This window comes from Panthera uncia (assembly GCF_023721935.1).
Source record: "Panthera uncia isolate 11264 chromosome B3 unlocalized genomic scaffold, Puncia_PCG_1.0 HiC_scaffold_1, whole genome shotgun sequence".
NCBI classification, from domain to species: Eukaryota; Metazoa; Chordata; class Mammalia; order Carnivora; family Felidae; genus Panthera; species Panthera uncia.
Genome location: NW_026057582.1, coordinates 14,025,550 through 14,043,359, shown reverse-complemented (window position 1 = coordinate 14,043,359; position 17,810 = coordinate 14,025,550). Strand labels below are relative to the sequence as shown.

Here is a 17,810-nt window from a genome sequence, read left to right as displayed (position 1 = left end):
CCTCGCTGCCGTAAAATGCATCACCTATGGAAATGCAGTCATCACCTGCCACGCATTCTAGAATCAGGGTAACCTGTGGCCACGCTCGGCACCAGGGATTCCTAAGAGCAGGAGCCTCTGTTGTTTGCTCAGAATCCTTGGTGCCTGGACCCAGGCCCGCACGGGGGGAGGTCGAAGGAACGAACAGAGGTGAGAACATAACACAAGGTCTGTCTAAAAGAAATGCTGTGTTCCTTCTATTATTAACTATTATTATTCTTTTGTGGCTCAGTTCTTTTAAAAATTATTGTGATAAAACACCCATAACATCAAAGTTGCCATCTGAACCTTTTTTGTTTTTGTTTTTGAGTGTACAATTCAGTGGCATTGAGTACATTCACAATGTTGTGCAACCATCACCACTCTCTATTTCCAGAACTTTTTCATCATTCCAAACAGAACCTCTGTACCCACTAAACACTGACTCCTGGTTCTCCTCTCTCCTCAGTCCCTGCTAACCTCTGAGCTACGTTCTCTCTGAGTTTGCCTATTCAAAGGACCTCATCCAAGTGGAATCACACAATACCTGTCCTTTTGTGTCTGGCCTATGCCACTGAGCACGATGTCAAGGCCCATCCATGTTGCAGCAGGTTTCAGAATTTCATTCCTTGTGAAGGCTGAAGAGTATTCCAAGGTACGGACAAACTAGCCTTTGTTTCTCCATTCGTCTGTTGATGGCTATCTACAATATTTCCATCAATGCTGCTTTTTAAACAGGATGGTGTGAAGATAATGGTGGCGGATTGGTGTAGGTGGAAGAGGAGAAAGTCGTAGACTTAGACTCTGTCCCTCGGTCCCCTCGCGATCCTGACACCATTTCAGGGTTTTCGCTTACAAAATTGAGGAACTGAATTAGAGCGGTGTTTTCCAAAAATGTTTTTGGTCATCGTCTACGGTAAGAAATAGATTTTTCATTATGACTGAGCACACACAAACCCGCCTATATTAACTGAAACAAAGTTTCACCAAGACGACATTTACCCTCCTGTGTGCAAAGCACTGTGGTATTTTCTGTTATTGTTATTTTTTGTTTAAAAAAAAAAAAAAAGGATGGTTGCAACCCCTAAATTGATTTCACAACCCATTATCACATGGCAAAGTACGTACTTTTGAAACACCCTTGTTTTAAATTACTTGTGCCCAAATTGGTGTTCCTTGGATGATGTTAAGTGTGTCTCCCACTTACCACCAAAAGTATCTGTTTAATAAAGTGTGGCAAACATTTGAATTAGCTTACCACAAATAAGTTATAATGAGCCACATTTCCCAAACTTACTGACCATGGAAAACTTTGTGTGTGCTCAAAACTAAAGTCCCATGGGGCGCCTGGGTGGCTCAGTTGGGTAAGTGTCGGGCTTCAGCTCAGGTCATGATCTCATGGTCCGTGAGTTTGGGCCCCACGTCCAATTCTGTGCTGACAGCTCAGAGCCTGGAGCCTGCTTCAGATTCTGTGTCTCCCTCTCTCTCCGCAACCTCCCCTGCTTGCACCCTGTCTCTCTCTCAAATAAATAAACATTAAAAAAAAAAAAAGTAAAGTCCTAACATCTCTGGAAACTTATTTGCTGTAATACACATTTGGGGAACACTAAACTGGGTAATTTTTGGTTCCTCTGTGCTCCAACATTCTATGACATAGGACAGGAATTCTCAACATGATTTTTCTTTTCATGCTACTGCAGGAGGCAAATATCCCCCCCCCCCCCCACCCCATAACTACAGCTCACTAAGGCAGTGATTTTAAATACTACATCTGATTCTCCAGGGTCGTGTGTGTGTGTGTGTGTGTGTGTGTGTGTGTGTGTAACATACATAAGGGAAAATAATCAGCTTAATTTTTCAGACAGCTTTCATGCACACAGCAAGCTGAGTGGGAACGTCCCCCCAGTACACACCCCTTCTCCCACCATCAACGTTCTGTATAATTTTTTAAAAGCCCCTCTAGTGACTCTGATTCCCTACCCCTTATTCCCTTAATGCTCATCTGGAGACTTTGTTAAAACCAAATTTTCCAAGATTAATTGCAAAACAGCTCAGTGGCATAGCACATTAATTTCAACTGATTCTCTCCAATTTAGCATTGTTCCTACACCTTTTTAGACTATTGAGAACACCCTCACATGTTACACTTCACCACCAAGCAAAGCAGTCCATCCGACCTGGCACACACAAACCAATGACTGGCACACACCCTTTCCTACCACCCAAGTCTTGCCCTAGCAAATACACAGTTTCAGAGCGCTATTCTGCTAGTTAGTAACGGCCTACTTTATGTACTTGGGTCAACCAGAATTGGTCAGGTGTTCTGGGAAGAATCTGCACTGCTTATTCCTCGACAAAATAAAATTAACCCTGTGTCTTTAACTCATTTATGACTTCAACGTCAAATAAAGAATGATAATTATGTGTATTCATTTCATTCCACCAATATTTACTGAGTTCATACATAGTAACGGTTCAGGCTGGTGGCTGGTTTTTTTGAAAGGATGTTAACAAAATATATTGCTTTCACAACAATGACCGAAAAAAACATACTCAAGCCCAGAAAAGGTGGTCAGCCCCAGTCACAGCTCCCTACATACTTATTTTTTGTTAATTACACATAAAAAATGATTAGAAAGATAGTTGTATGGCCACAAAACAGACTCTTAACTATAGAGAACAAACTGATGGTCACCAGAGGGGAGACGCGTGGGGGGATGGGTGAAATGGGTGATGGGGATTAAGGAGGGCTCTTGTGATGAGCGTGGGTGACGCAGAGAATTGCTGAATCTCTGTATTATACACCTGAAACGAACATCACACTGTATGTTAACTACACTGGAATTAAAATTAAAAAAAAAATAAAATAAATAATAATAAGAATAAAAGACAGTTGCATGGCCATTTATTCCCAAGGATGACTGAGTAATTTAAAGCAGGCCTAGAAGAAAAAGCAAAAGAAAACCAAAAAATCCTGAGTGGACCTCACGGACAAGGCAAGCACCAATATTGTGAACTTTGAATTTCTTTTCTCTTCTTCAACACTCGGCGTAAATAATCTCCAGTTCATGAAGTGGTCTCCAAATCCCAAGGTTGAGAAATGCTGTGTGGCTGTCCACCAGCCCACATTTACTGTTCTATTTTTGCTTAAAACAGAAGAGTGAGCCGCACGCACATGCACGCACCCACGCACACGCATGTGCCACGGTCCTCAGATGCCTCTGTCCCTACTTCCTCCATCCGCACAGGTCAGGACCCTCTTGGCTTCCTCTCCACCCCTCCGCCACCAAGCCCACAGATCTCCTTCCAGGTGCCTCTGCTCCCTCCTCTCAATCTCGGTTTCAGAGACTCATCTCCAATGGCTTCATCTACTACAGTGGCCTCTTAACTGGACTCACCGCCATCTGTCCTGCCCTCTTTATATTACAGCACCTAAAATGCCTTTGAGAAGGTGATACGCCATTTCTCCTCTCCCAGGCTCACCTCTTCAAATATTAGAGAGCGGGGAATACTTCCACAGGAGACAGTGACCACGAGATGCCGAATCGTGGTGGGAAGAGCAGGGTCTGTGCAGTCAGAATGAGGTGGCTGTGTTGGCTCAGGTCCCCGCTCAGCCAGCAGCAGGCACATGGCTCTCTCAGCCCTCGTTCTCTCAAATGTACAACAGTAATAACCTCATTTGCAGCGGGCCCTTCTAAGAGTTAAGCCAGACTGCATATATGATGGTCTGTTATACGAAGCCTGGCACATAGTAGGTATTCAACAAACACTTGGTTTTCCGCCTCCCACCCACAGTCCAGAATGGTTTAGGGTTCAAAACAAGAGGGACTAGCTCAATTAAAAAATTTATATAATCCTGTACTGCTAAAAATCTGACATTCATTCATAGTTGGTTCCTTATAAGTCTAGACTGTTTGGTGGAAATAGATTTTTGCCTTATTCTGCATCAAAGAGCTGTTTTACAGAAATTCAGGTTGGTTTTCCTCTAACTTTGACTTCAACAGCCCTGATGACAGAACACATCCACATCTAAGAGGGAGGGTGAGAGGGGGTGGTGTTAGAGAGAAGGAGCTTCAAAGGCATTTAATAAGAATAAAATTCCACTGGAGTTACCATTATGTCCGAGCCTTCCTTTCTCTAGACAGTCCATTAAAGAGCTGGAAGGAGGGTCTGCTCAAGCAAGGGGCCCTTGGCTGGTCAAGGCACGGTGTCTATCGCCCGCGTACCTTCCGCAGAAGCCAGGGGCTGTGGCACCACGAATTTGTGAGTTCTGAATGCAGATTTTAAAGTACAAAGAACAAAATCCTCATCTTTTAGCAGGTAGGGAAGGGGAACATTTAGGTGACTTTCTTCCTAAGGGATGAAAGTAAAACAGTGAGGTTTCCCTGGGAGAGAGAGGCAAGATCCGGTGCAGGGAGGAGACGGGCTTTGTTCTCATCAAAGAGGGAAAGAATGTAGGGGGGGAGAAACTAATGAGTTACTGACAAGAGATTTAAACGGGGATTATGTATCTGGTGGAGAATGAGCACAACTGACTGTTTGCGCAGGCCTGTGGTGAAAACTCCTCCTGTTAGAGGACGAAGGGAAGGTAGAGCTGGAACACCTCACCTTTCAGGGGCTGTGTTCAGCAGGAAGCATACAGAGGAGGCTTCTTTTCAGAGGAATAACGAATGACACAAAGCTGGCGCAATCCCTGGCCGGCACCACCTCAAGCACATTTGCATTTTCTACGGCAGCTGCAAAAATGTTTAGTCCTCTGACAATATTTGGTGCCTTGGAGTCAACAGCCTGGAATTTATAACCTTTCCATCCCAGAGTAGCCTGATGTCTCTCTTAGGCTTCAGGAGTGACCGGGTCCAAATAGTCAGGCTTTGTGCCACCCAGAGGTACACCAGGGCCTTGGCAGACAGATGGGGAAGAAGATGGAAAGCCAGAAGCACCAACACTGCAAACGCACTGATGTGTCTTTAGAGGAAAGGTATACAGAGCAGAGGTTCTCCATTGCCCTCCGTACGTCCCTGACCTTGTGACAGCAAAGGCGAGGACAGCGGCCAATGATTCCGGCAACCCTGAGCAGCTAGAAGAAAATGTTTTGCACTACTCTATAATCTGTGCTCTGCTTCCTAAGAGAAATCATCAATAAATATCTTTTGAATTAACACCTGTATGCAGGGTTCCGTTTACAGCATTGGGAGAGAAAGCGATGAACCGCGGGAATCTACCCCCAAAACCAAGAGCACGCTATCCTCCGTAGGTTAGCCATTTTGACAATAAATTCTATTCAAATAAATAAATCAAGTAGTGGGAGAGAAAACTCCAAGAGAGTACTGATTTTCACAGACCCTAAATCTTGTGGAAACTACAGAATGTAAAGGATAGAAAGACACTTTACAATGCAAACCCATCTATAAATTGGTATGCGGCTTGGGCGAAAACAAGACTGTACAATTATCAAAAGAAAGTCTGGCAGTGGGGAGGAAGGAGACATTAAGGTGTGTGGATTTTCTGCGGGCCAGGCACAAGGGCTAAGCATCTGACACATCCTTCTACCTCAATGCGCCTGGTCTGACTTCTAATCTAGCCTGGTCTGACTTCTAATCTACCACGGGGGCGGAATTCTGCCAGGCAGGGGTGGGGAGGTAGGGGGAGGGGGAGCGCTGGGGAAGTGAGTGCCACACTCTGAGAGTTTGGGATCTTTGGATCTTTTCCGTATTTCGGCGTCCTTACTGCTTCCCAGACTTCTCTCTTCCTCCTGAGGATGTCACAGCTGCTGTACCCAACGCTCCACCCGCAGGGCCAGCAGGGGTCCACTCCACAGCAAGTGCAGGTGGCCACAAGGCTGGGCAGGGGGCTCACCAAAGCGCCCAGAACACCCACCTCCAGTGACTGACTCTGCTGGAAAGTTTACAAGGGGAAAGTCTCTCTATGTGCCTCAGTTTCTCTAAGGGTCGTAAAGGGGGTGTGTATCAGCTTCTAGCTCAAAAGAATCTGAAGATACAAAACTCTGCTCTCCTTATACTGAAAAGGAGTCCGTCACTCAGAAGCCCCAGAATGGCAGAAGGAAGCGGGTGAGCGAGAGGAGGAAGAGAGGGAAGGAGGAAGAGAAAACTGCTAAGAAATTCTTTTAGTTGTTTTCCTCTGAATGGTTTTTTTTTCCCCAAACTAGATGGGGGATGTGTGCTGAGGGGGTGAGGAGTAGTCTGTCACACAGATATGGGTGGAATAAGCAGCTGGTTAGCAAACTTTGACCAAAACTTTCCATTTGCAAGCTGATAAACACACCGTCAACGTGTCTCAACTTGGGACTACTGGGATTAAGCAACTCCATCTAGAAAGATAAGGATTAAGAAATGTGTCTAAATGGTTTATGGATGTTTTTTTCCACATGACTTAAAAATCAGCAGGAGTTAGCAATTAACTAAATTTCTGATGCTTCTCACTCTCTTTCTGCACCTTTCACATAAATGGCAGTCTCTCAAACATAGTTTGACAAATAATGTGACACAGACCTTACGTAAGAAAAACAAAAGGTTAAGAATGTGATCAGAGGCTCCGGCCAAAAACATGTGATTCTACACAACAAGGACACCAGTTTGGCTCCGGCGTGGAGATTTATACAAAGGGTGGGTGTTGCTCTCATTAATTCAGTGGATAAACAATGAGGGGAAGGTCTGGATGATTTGATGGACAGCTTTTGGAAATGATCTTCTGCTTGGCAAAACACCGTGGTGATAATTTTATTCACACGGAAGGAAATGCAGAGAAGTGTCACTAAAACAAGGGAGGTAATTATAGGGCATGAATCAAAAAGCTGGATGACGCGGAATAAAGAGTAACTAAATTAGTCCCATCACGGTCATGAAATCTGGACTTCACGATTTCAAGAGAAGAATCTGACCTCTCATTTCTGAGTAAGAGAGCCAAGCATATTTTCCCTAACGTTTTGTTTCCCATCTAATACCGTGGGCTTGCAGAATGACAAACACCAAGCTATGGGGTGATACGCCATCCCTGTACTGCCACAGCAGCTCAGCGGGCTTGGAAACAGAACAGCTCAAGAGTTGGAAGGAATAACCTTGCCAATTCTCCAGGCAATACCTAAATCTTTCCAAAGGACCCTGGCAACTGGTCGTCTTGACTAGCATCCCCAGGGGTAGCTCGTTCGCCCATCAACCCAAACATTCACCCAGCTCCTGTTGTGTACCTGGCACAGTGTTAGATGCTATTCTATTAGAGAGATCTTAAGTGAGTCCCGATCCTTCTTTCTGTAACTTTGACCCAGGGCACCCAATCTTGCCTCCTCCTAGGTGGAGCTGAAGAGGGCTGGCATGCTGACCTTCTGAAAGTGTTCTTCTCCCGATTACACATTCCCAGCTCTTTCTAGACCCCCTGGCCGGTCTGACTGCTTTCTGCATCATCTCAAAGTGCCCTCCCATCTGGAGAGAAACTTCCCAGTGAGGTCTGAGCCACACGGAAAGTGGGAATTACCGGCCATCACATCACTTGTTCAAACACGTTTATTAATATTATCTAAGACTACATATAGTGCCCTTTTGATCAACATGATTCACTGCCGGTACACTTACAGTAAGCTAATCCTTTCTCCACTCTATCTTCCTCAAATCTTTTATGAATGATGGGTTCCACTACGGCTAAATCCAATTATATTACACCTCTATGTTTAATCCCCCCTCCTTTTTTTAATCTATAAAATCCAGAGATATTTGGTAAACAGGAAGATGGGGAAAGGGGAGGCTTACACACAGCCCTGGTGGGTTTTTATTTTCTATTGTGATAAAAAAAAATTGCCAATTTCACACTGCTGCAAAACAAAGAATACACTGTCTGTTGTTTCACACTGTACATCATTGATTTCAGGCATTTTTGACAGTTCTTTCATATTTCAAACACACAGATCAATTTCTCCCCCTGTGGGAAGGTGAGGAGTTTGACAAATACGCAGAATACAGGTCAGCCCCACTTTGTGGACACTGCCTAACAATGCCTAAGACGCTCTGATCAGGGATCTGTCCGGCCCTCCAGTCCTCCCATCCTCCGCTGGCTCCTTGGAACAGCAAGTAAACAGGAAGACAATTGGCATAGACCCCAGACTCCTGGTGGGTCCACCACCTCGACCTTCTAACCAGGAATTGGGGACACAGAACCTCTGTCACCCATCACCTCAGGAGACAGTTCGACAGAAATTTATTAGATTTCAAGAGATCTTAACACTTCTGCTATTAGAATACAAATCAGGACTGAGGGTACCCGAAGAGATCAGAGGATGAAAAGGTTAAGTCCGTGTGGCTCTCCCGGCCACGAGTTTTACTCAGTACCTGAGTAAAAGGGATGTGATCAGGCCGGCTGCTTAAACATTCAACTTTCTAAGCGCACGTAAAAACAGAGGAGAATTGGATGACTGGGCACAATATTCACACGATACGCCTAGTACCTAAGTGCTCAAAGATAACAGGGGGCTGTTTTCCATTTAAATAAAATAATGTAGGATTGAATGGGAAGGAAATGTACAATGGACAGCATAACGAAGGCAAAATGCAGAGATTAAAAAAATACTCTGCGACCAACTCAGAAAATATAATGGAAGTCAAAAGATAATATGATTTGATATGCAAATAAAATTATAGCCAACTAATGGATTTTTAAAGCTCACGCTATAAATGAGCACTGTTTGTTTTTAATATGCAAGAGTGAACCCCTACAATTTTAAGCCTTTTCTACAACCTGCCTTGCCAATTTTTTAACAAAATAAACTTTATATTTGGAAGTACTACCATGACAAAATCTTGTCAATCCCATAGCTGTTTTACCATATTAATTTAGCATATCCTTCTATATATTAAGCACAAAGAAGCTTCCTATTGATTTTTTTTGTAATTTAATATTTTTTTAAACATTACTCTAAGCTGGGGCACGTGGGGGGCTCAGTCGGTTAATTAAGCATCCAACTTCGGCTCAGGTCATGATCTCACACTTCATGGGTTCGAGCCCCTCATCTGGCTCTGTGCTGACAGCTCAGAGCCTGGAGTCTGCTTCCGATTCTGTGTCTCCCTCTCTCTCTGCCCCTCCCCTGCCTACACCGTCTCTGTCTCTCAAAAATACATAAAAACACTTAAAAAAAATTTTTTTAATTACCCTAAGGGAAAAGTTGCAGTTTAAGAATACTCTTTCAAAAGACCTCACACCTCACTCACCCTCTTAAATTAAACTTACACCGACAAGCATATGGACTAAGAGAATTTAAAAAACTGTTTACTGTTTCCGTCAAATATATCGTTTACAAGTAAATATTCGAAAGGCAATTATGATGCAACTAATCTGAATCCTCAATGTTTCTTTCATGTTTGACCAAATTAAAATTTGTCATGACATGACAATCCAACAATTAAAGGCCTTCAGTGCAAACGCCTTCCGTGCAAGCTAAAGCTGACCTGATTGTGGTTTTACACTTCTTCTGCCAACAGTTAAATGCATACCTCTCTGAACAACTGGAATGAAAGAGGTCTTCTAAGTTAAAAAATTATTGGATGTTATCCAGGCAATGACTAAGCTCTTCCTTGCTGGGTGCAAATTCAGCATTTTAGCGAGGGAATTAACACAGTTATGTTAACAAGCTTAAGATTCTAAGGATTTTCTAATCTTCTAATTGTCTAAAAGGATGAGCTCCCCAAACACCTCCCGTTCCCCCCTCCTCCCAATGCAATCCCCCATCCGCCATCACCAGTTCCCTCCTTCAGCCAGAGTTCACTTACCGGGTGAGGAATCACTCATGACTTCATTACTTTGAATATATACTGGCCACTCTGTACAACTTCTATACCCTTAGTGGTATTACTCTGCCACGTTAGCATTTAAAAAAAAATCACAAAGAACGAGCAGAAAGCACATGAATAGGGCAGCAGGCAGGATAAAATAAAACCTTCTGCTGCGCCAGCACTAAAATCAGACACTTTCATTAAGACCCTCCATATCCAGACGCCAAAATCTTTGCAGAGGACGTTAATGTATTTTTTGCAGCTCACTAAATGGTCTGAAGAGGCAGAAAGAAACATAAAGCGCTAAATGGCAAGTTTGAATGTCCAGGATTTTTTTCCTTTAAAAAAAAAAAAAGAGTAACAGCAACAGACACTTTAATGTTTTGACTCTCCAAATTTTCAAGTCATCCAAAACGTAATTCTTCAGACTTAAATCAAAGTCTTGTGGATTCTTCTAACTTCACATATGTTAGGCCACAACACATAAAATATAAAATATGCTGTCATTATTTTTAGAGTGAAGATATGTAAACAACAAATGGAAGGTGAGTTGAGGAATAAAAGTCCCCTCACTCAGGGTTCACTGTTCATCTACAGGCCAATCACGGCCAACCCATCACACACATCAGAGGCATATAAGACGCTGAGATATCTTTGTATATACCAAAGAAGCACAAAACCACACTGGCTCATTGTACGTTATCAAATTTCCCTTCCCTGAAAACTGATCATCCAGGAAACTCTCTATAAACCATATTTTTTGATTAATTATAAAACCTGTTTCCACCTATGGTGAGAGATGATTAAAGTGTTTCTTCTATAAACTGATTTTGGGTTGGTGCCTATACCAGAGAAGGTATTACGTAAGATCCATCCACATACGTAATTTTTTAAAAACAATCTGCTGTCATAAACACTGTGATGAGACATCCGCTATTTACAGGGCACTAATCCAGTACTGTAAAATTTAAATGTCTCTACTGTAAGGCAGCAAAATCACAAAAGTTGAGGTCGCCCGCTGGGGAACTGTTTATTTAACCATCAGACATGGAGAAAGGTTAGAAAATGGGAATTTCCTAAAAAGATGGTGGGAGTATAGATTGGAACAGAGTGTAAAATTGGAAGGCAATCTGGCAATATCTATATCAAAAGCATTAAAATATGCATATCCTTTAACGAGAAATTCCTTGTGTAGGAAGGAGGGCATATGTAAGAAAAACCATCAAAATAGACAATAGGACTTTTCTTAAAGAGTGTGGGCAAGAAACCCAAATATACCATCCCTCCCTCCTCTTTCCAGGCCTGGAGTCGGAAGGCCACGCTGGCAGTGGCTGGGTGTCCTAAAGGAAGCCGACTTGGCGTGGTCAGCTCGAGTTTCCTGAACTTGGCCATGGGGACCTTACAAAGAAAAGTTGGGTGCCATTTCACAAAAATAAAGTTCCAAGAACTGTAGTGTCCAAATGACAGTCATGTCCTCTCGTGTGGCTCCAGGAGCTGCTACGGAGAATGAGGTAAAAGCAAGAGCTCCCGCTCACCAGCCCGCCAAACGTATGGTTAACGAGGATAGAGGCAGACATTAAAGAAGTCAGGCAAGAGCTTTTGTACAACTGCTGTGGTGACCTGACTTTTCACTACACCGAGAATGACGGGGATATTTAAAATTGATAAACTCAACTAGTGTGTGTGTGTGTGTGTGTTGGGGAATGCTTTTTCTTCAACGGCAGAGTTACAAAGACAGCACAGGGCTCCCCTGCGTCCTTCACTCAGTTCCCCCAAAGTTAAAAGCTTACCTATTAGGGTGCGTTTGCCACAACTAAGGAGCCAACGTTGGTACATTACCATCCACTAAACTCTACCATTTATTCACATGTCACTAGTTTCTCCCTAATGTCCTTTGGGCTCCAGGAACTCATCCAGGATAGCATATCACCCATTCAGCCTCCTCGGGTCTGTGACAGTTTTCTAGACTTTCCTTGCATTTCTTTCTTTCTTTCTTTCTTTCTTTCTTTCTTTCTTTCTTTCTTTCTTTTCTTTCTTTTTAAAAATTTTATGTTTATTTTTGAGAGAGAAAGAGACAGAAGATGAGTGGGGGAGGGGCAGAGAGAGAGAGAGAGAAAGAGAGAAAGAGAGAGAGAGAGGGAGACACAGAATCTGAAGCAGGCTCCAGGTTTTGAGCTGTCAGCATTGGAGCCCAAGTCAGATGTTCAACCGACTGAGCCACCCAGGCACCCCCAGACTTTCCTTGCTCTTGATGACCTTGACAGCTTTGAAGGGTGCTGGACGGGTATTTTGTAGAGTGCCCAACTTCCCCCAACGCTACCACCTTGGGATCAAGACTACTGTCTGATGTTTTTCCCATGATTAAGCAGGGATTATGGATTGGTGGGGGACCACCGAGGTGAACTGTCAATTCCACGACATCGTATCAAAGATGCGTGATATCAACTTCTTATCATGGACGTTAGCTGAGACCACTAGGCCAAGGTGCTGGGTGCCAGGTCTTCCGGCTATTAACTTGCTCTTCTGCTTCCTTCCATACTCACTCTGTGGAAGGAAGTCATTAAATGCAGCCACTCGGGGTGAGGAGTTAATTAATAAGCGCCAACTCCGGGAGCAGAGGAGGCTCTACCTAAATCATCTGGAATTCTTTTGTACAGGAGACTTGTCTCGATACCCATTTACTTCTTCCATCATTTATTTGTATCGGTGTGGACTCACAGATATTTAGTTTATATCCTGGGTTATAACCCAACACTGTTATTTTGTTGCTCATATTGTCCCTGTTTTGGCCACTAGGACCTATTTCAGATTGTCTCCTTTGTCCCTTTGACATGCCCCATCGTTTTGTCTTTTCACTACCTCTTTACTTTTCTCCATATTCTTACCAGCAAAAATGCCTTACAAGGAAAAGAGCTGTTATGGGTGAGACTGTGTCCCCTCCCACCAAAATTCATGTTAAAGTCCTGGCCACCAGGACTTTCAGAATGTGACTTTTTTGGGGGGAGCAGAGTCATTGGGGGTCTAATTAGTTAAAATGAGATCATACTAAAGTAGGGTAGGTCACTCCACCAATATGACTCGTGTCCTTATGCAAAGGGGAAATTTGGGGGCACCTGGGTGGCTCAGTTGGTTAAGCATCTGACTCTTGATTTTGGCTCAGATCATGATCTCACGGTTTAGGAGTTCGAGCCCCGCATCAGGCTCTGCACTGACAGTGTGGAGCCTGCTTGGGATTCTCTCTCTCCCTCTCTCTGCCCCTCCTCTGCTCATGCTCACTTGCGCGCTCTCTCTCTCTCTCTCTCAAAATAAATAAATAACTTTAAACAGGGGGTAGGGGGTATCTGGACACAGCACACCAGGAGAACACCACATGAAATAAAGGCAGAGATCAAAGTGAAGCTTCTATAACCCAAGGAAGGCCAAAGAAGGCCAGCCAGCGCCACCAGATGCCAGGAAAGACGCTTGGAACAGATTCTCTCTCACAGCCTCACAAGGAATTAACCCTGCTGACATCTTTTTAATTTTTTCAATGTTCATTCATTTACTTTTGAGAGAAAGAGAGTGAGCACGAGCAGAGGTGGGGCAGAGAGAGAGGGGGAGAGAGAGAATCTCCTGGGTTGACAGCACAGAGCACGACACGGGGCTCGATCCCCACAGACCGTGAGATCATGACCTGAGCCAAAACCAAGAGTTGGACGGACGCTTCACCAACTGAGCCACGCAGGCGCCCCAACCCTGCTGACATCTTGATCTCTGACTTCCAGCCTCCAGAACTAGGAGAACATAAATTTCTGTTGTTTAAGTCACTCGACTCTTTGCCCCAGTAGCCCCAGCAGACTAATAGAAGGGCCGATGTCACTGAGCTCTGCATTTCAATCAAAAACAGTTTACGATTGTGGCATCCAAAGAAGCAGGTACAGAGGACCAGCCTAACACACATCCAAAAGGGTATCCTGGAAAACGGAGGCCTGAGTCTACGAGCTACAATATTGATTATCTCTCGTATTTGGCCATGAATGATGGTGTGGGGCAGTCTTTTCAGATAGCTTTTCTTCCCGGCAGTCTTCAGCCACCTGCAGCTTGGTTTCGAGTTGCCGCCGTGCCAAGCACACGTGCAAATGCTAGCAATAACCACCCATCCAGTCTAATCACCATCTTCAGGGTGCTAAGTACCAGCTCCGTGAGAGCCAAGCACTTCCCAGGTGCCCCACACTGCAGTTCTGCGAGGGGCTGGCAAGGGATTCCCCGCATCACAGCAGACCTGCCAGATAAAATCACGCTGGCATTTCTGGTCCCTGTTTAATGACGTGCTTTGTCCCCCTTCCATCTTCCCTAAGTCACATCAACAAGTGGCCCAATGGCTTAAGATTGAACTGAATACCCCTTCGGTGTAAGCTATACAAACACTGTAGTCATCCAGTACTGAGGATGTTTAGTACAAATTCACACACTAGAGGAGATGGGAGCAAAACCTAAGCCGTGAGATGAAGGGCAAGTGACTTGTCCTCAGACTTAAGACACGGACGAGGCAGTCTAGATAGAATCTGATTCACCATCTCACTCCACCTCCGGTGACCTTTATGGAGGTGACATCTGAGTGCCCGCATGGGTGGATGCAGAAACTTTAACTTCAGTCACCTGGGAGAAAAGGAACCGGAGGTGACAGAACAGGATCTGGAGTATTCGATCGGAAATTATTTTCATTACAAAAGCTCTGGTTTGTCCGCATTGTTATGCCTATATTAAAAAATCAAATGAAGTCATTAAGCTTAGGCCAGCTCAGAAAGCCTCTGCCTGAGTATGCAGTCCCTACGGCTCTACCATAATCCTTCAAATTATTAAATAATTACTGCGTTTCCCTTGGGGTCACATTTGGCAACAAAATACTGTCTAAATGAACCAGTGATATGACCCAGTGAGTAACACTTATGTTCTTAACTTCCTAGGAACAAAAGGATATGAAATACTTCCCAGATACACACTGGGGAGGAGAGTCAAGGGTGCTCTGTGGGGTCAGGAGGGTGGGAGGGAGGAGGAGGAGAATGACAAAGGAACGTGAGAATCTAAGGGAAATTCCAGAAAGTATCGTCGCGTCCCCCACCAACCTCGGATATCAGCAATTCTCTGATCCCGGTTCCCTTCCATTTCAGGAGTAGCTACAGCCACGAGGAAAAAAACCAAACATATGGCTCTGTCCTTCTGGACATTTCTACAATGTTGGCTGGGTTGCTTCGGAAAATCCCATTTTATCTCCTACAGCTATATGACCTCAAGTTGTCATTTCCAATAAAGTATGCTTGCACTGATTTTTATGAACACGGACAAAAGCCGCTACAACCTTTTCGTCCCCCCCACCAAATCTTTCAAACCAACTGTAGTTGCTATGTAGGGTTATTTGTTCCTAAGGCAACAGCGTATATCTAAGTACTAATGGCCTGTCCTTTTGCCAGGCAACAAACAGCCTTGTGATGCAACTGCACCTGTCTCGGCTACGCGTTACTATGGAGATGCTCCAGTTGCTATGGCTACCATCACGCTAATCGCCTAGCAAAGGCAGACATACAGCAGTCTTCTCGGAGAGCCCAGCTGTTCCTCCGCGTCTCTTGCTGAAGACTGATTGTCTGGGGCCTGTGATGGAATGCTTCTCAACTAAGATGCACAAGAACTTCATTAACGCGGTTTCAGAGGATCACTTTGTGCTCCCCTCTGCACAGCAAACACCAGACTAGGGAGAGAATCTGCAAAACAAGTGGACTATAAAACTACTGAGATCTACGAACCCACGCCATCCCTCATTGACATAAACTTGTAGTCCAAGGATAATTTCTCTCAACCGGGTGGTTACAGCAGAAGCACTTCTTTACGTGAAAGGAAAAAAATTTTTTGGCAGGAGTGAGGGATGTATTTCCAACCCAAGCACTATGTGATAGCAAATCTATGGTAAAATTTGTATCTGGTATGTGGCTATTTTTTTGGAATCTGCCATTAACACCCCCCCCCCTTTTTTAAGTGACAAGCTTCCTATCCTCCCTTCCAATTACATTTGTGTAAAAATGGCACCCATGACCTCACTGTCTCAAAACAAATGGGCATGGCAGGGGGAACAAAAGTCTCCATTGTTCTCTGCGATTCTCCTTGAAGAGGCAAACACCAAGTAACCACAACAAAATGATCCCTCTGGAGCACCGTCTACATGGAGACCAGGAATGACAACAATCAACGAGTCCTTCAGTGAATACCTGTAGACGCTTTCGGTCGGCTGCTGGGAAGACGGAATCCCTTACCTGGCTCGTTCCCGTACGTCTATCCCAACAAACTGTGACACACTGAGATGTTAAAAGCTGTCAACTTTTCTTTGTAAATGTTTCTACCCAGGAAGACAGTATCTCACCCACCAAGAAGCCTTCTGAGCGCATTCCTCCGAAGCAGCAGAAGCGGGAAGGTTTGCAGGAAATACAACAATGGGTATGCCTCCAGTAATATTTTATTCCTTTCTCCTTTATCTACAGTTATTTTTCATATTGTACAGTCTATTGAATTAGGTTCAGTGCCTGTCTCGGCCAAAATAATGCAACTTCAGTAAACCAAAAAAACCAAAAAACCAAAAACCAAAAAAACCCCTCTGGATTGCTTACCTTTGATACGCCTGAGGAGAGGCAGGGGGTGTATTGAACACGTGTGAGTATGGGTGGTAAGGTGTCTTTTTCAAAGCCTGAATTAGATTTTGTCTATACTCTGGGTCTATGCACCACAAGGACCCTTTCCCAATGCTCTGCAAAGAAAATGAAAACATAAAAATGATTAATAGAAGAAACACCCGGGATTCGGCAGCAAGTAGATGAATCGCAATTACCACAGTTACTTATTTTTAAGAGCCTCTCGCTTATTTTTTGGCGTTTGCTAGCCAGAAATACGGAATGTCGTCCCCTGACAATGCAGCACCATAAAACGCACTTCAGCCTTACCTGGATTAAGTCTGACAGACGAAATGAACATGTTATTACCAGGTGGTGCTGATACAATAATATTGTAATTTTCCCACCCTGCCGGCCCCCAAACGCAGACTCCTTTATTATTTCTCAGTGTCAACTCTGAAGGACGTGTGTATTCTCTTCTAGAAAATGAGTTTTAGATTTGTCAGATTTCAAATGTGGAAAGCAAAGGAGGGCTGGGTACCTCAAAACTCCCATCTCCGCTGTAAAAAAAAATGCGAGGGTTATGTTTTTGAGCCATATTATTTCGGTACCACTTCACAAAAAAAAAAAAAACAGAAAAGGAATCGACTTGTTTTTTTCCTACTTACAAAAGAATGACATTTAAGCTTCCAATGGAATTCTGTAATTACCTTCCCCGAGAAACAAAAGAACTCAGGCAGCAGCGGTTAAACCTAAGCCAGAAGCCAGTAGCTATTTTCCGGATGCCTCAGTTCATAGACCTAAAGGAGTCGAATCTTTAGAAGTCCAACTTTAGAATGCAAATTTTCTAAAACTGGTTCCATGGAAAGACTCGCTCTGAGGCCCGCTTTCGGTCTGTGGACAGCATTTTTATTAAGAAAGAAAAGTCAAGTCCATCCTGAGAGGCCCACTGAACTGGCAGTGTGCCGACAGGCAGTCACTACTCCAACTGTATGCTTTCAAAAGTGACCGAATGTACCCAAGCGGTTTGATAAGGTCGTTTGTAAATATTTACTGATTTGGAGAGAAAAGAAGTCAAATTACATAAACCCGCGCCCACCCCATGCTTGCAGCCAAGGGACTGACTCTCTTATTTTCAGAACTATTGTACTACAGGAACATTCAGAAAGCAAACAATAAAACTGTTTAACTATTAGAGGGGGGAAAATCTCCAAGAAAATCCCTTACAAGGAAAACAAAAATTAAGTTATTCCTAAAAACCTTTTTTTTTCCTAATTTTTTTTTTTAATTTATTTTTGAGACAGAGAGAGAAAGAGCATGAGCAGGGAAGGGACAGAGAAAGAGAGGGAGACACAGAAGCCGAAGCAGGCTCCAGGCGCCGAGC

General features: G+C 43.9%; 1 protein-coding gene across 5 annotated transcripts in view; it reads right to left on the bottom strand.

Moving 5' to 3' along the window:
* Positions 1-17,810, bottom strand: part of FOXN3 (forkhead box N3) — a 297,410-nt gene that overhangs the window by 149,873 nt on the left and 129,727 nt on the right. For all 5 annotated transcript variants that reach the window (XM_049612347.1, XM_049612348.1, XM_049612345.1 and 2 more), the window contains one exon: positions 16,427-16,563. In XM_049612347.1, the coding sequence (XP_049468304.1) occupies positions 16,427-16,563 (137 nt within the window). The remainder of the gene's footprint in view (positions 1-16,426; positions 16,564-17,810) is intronic.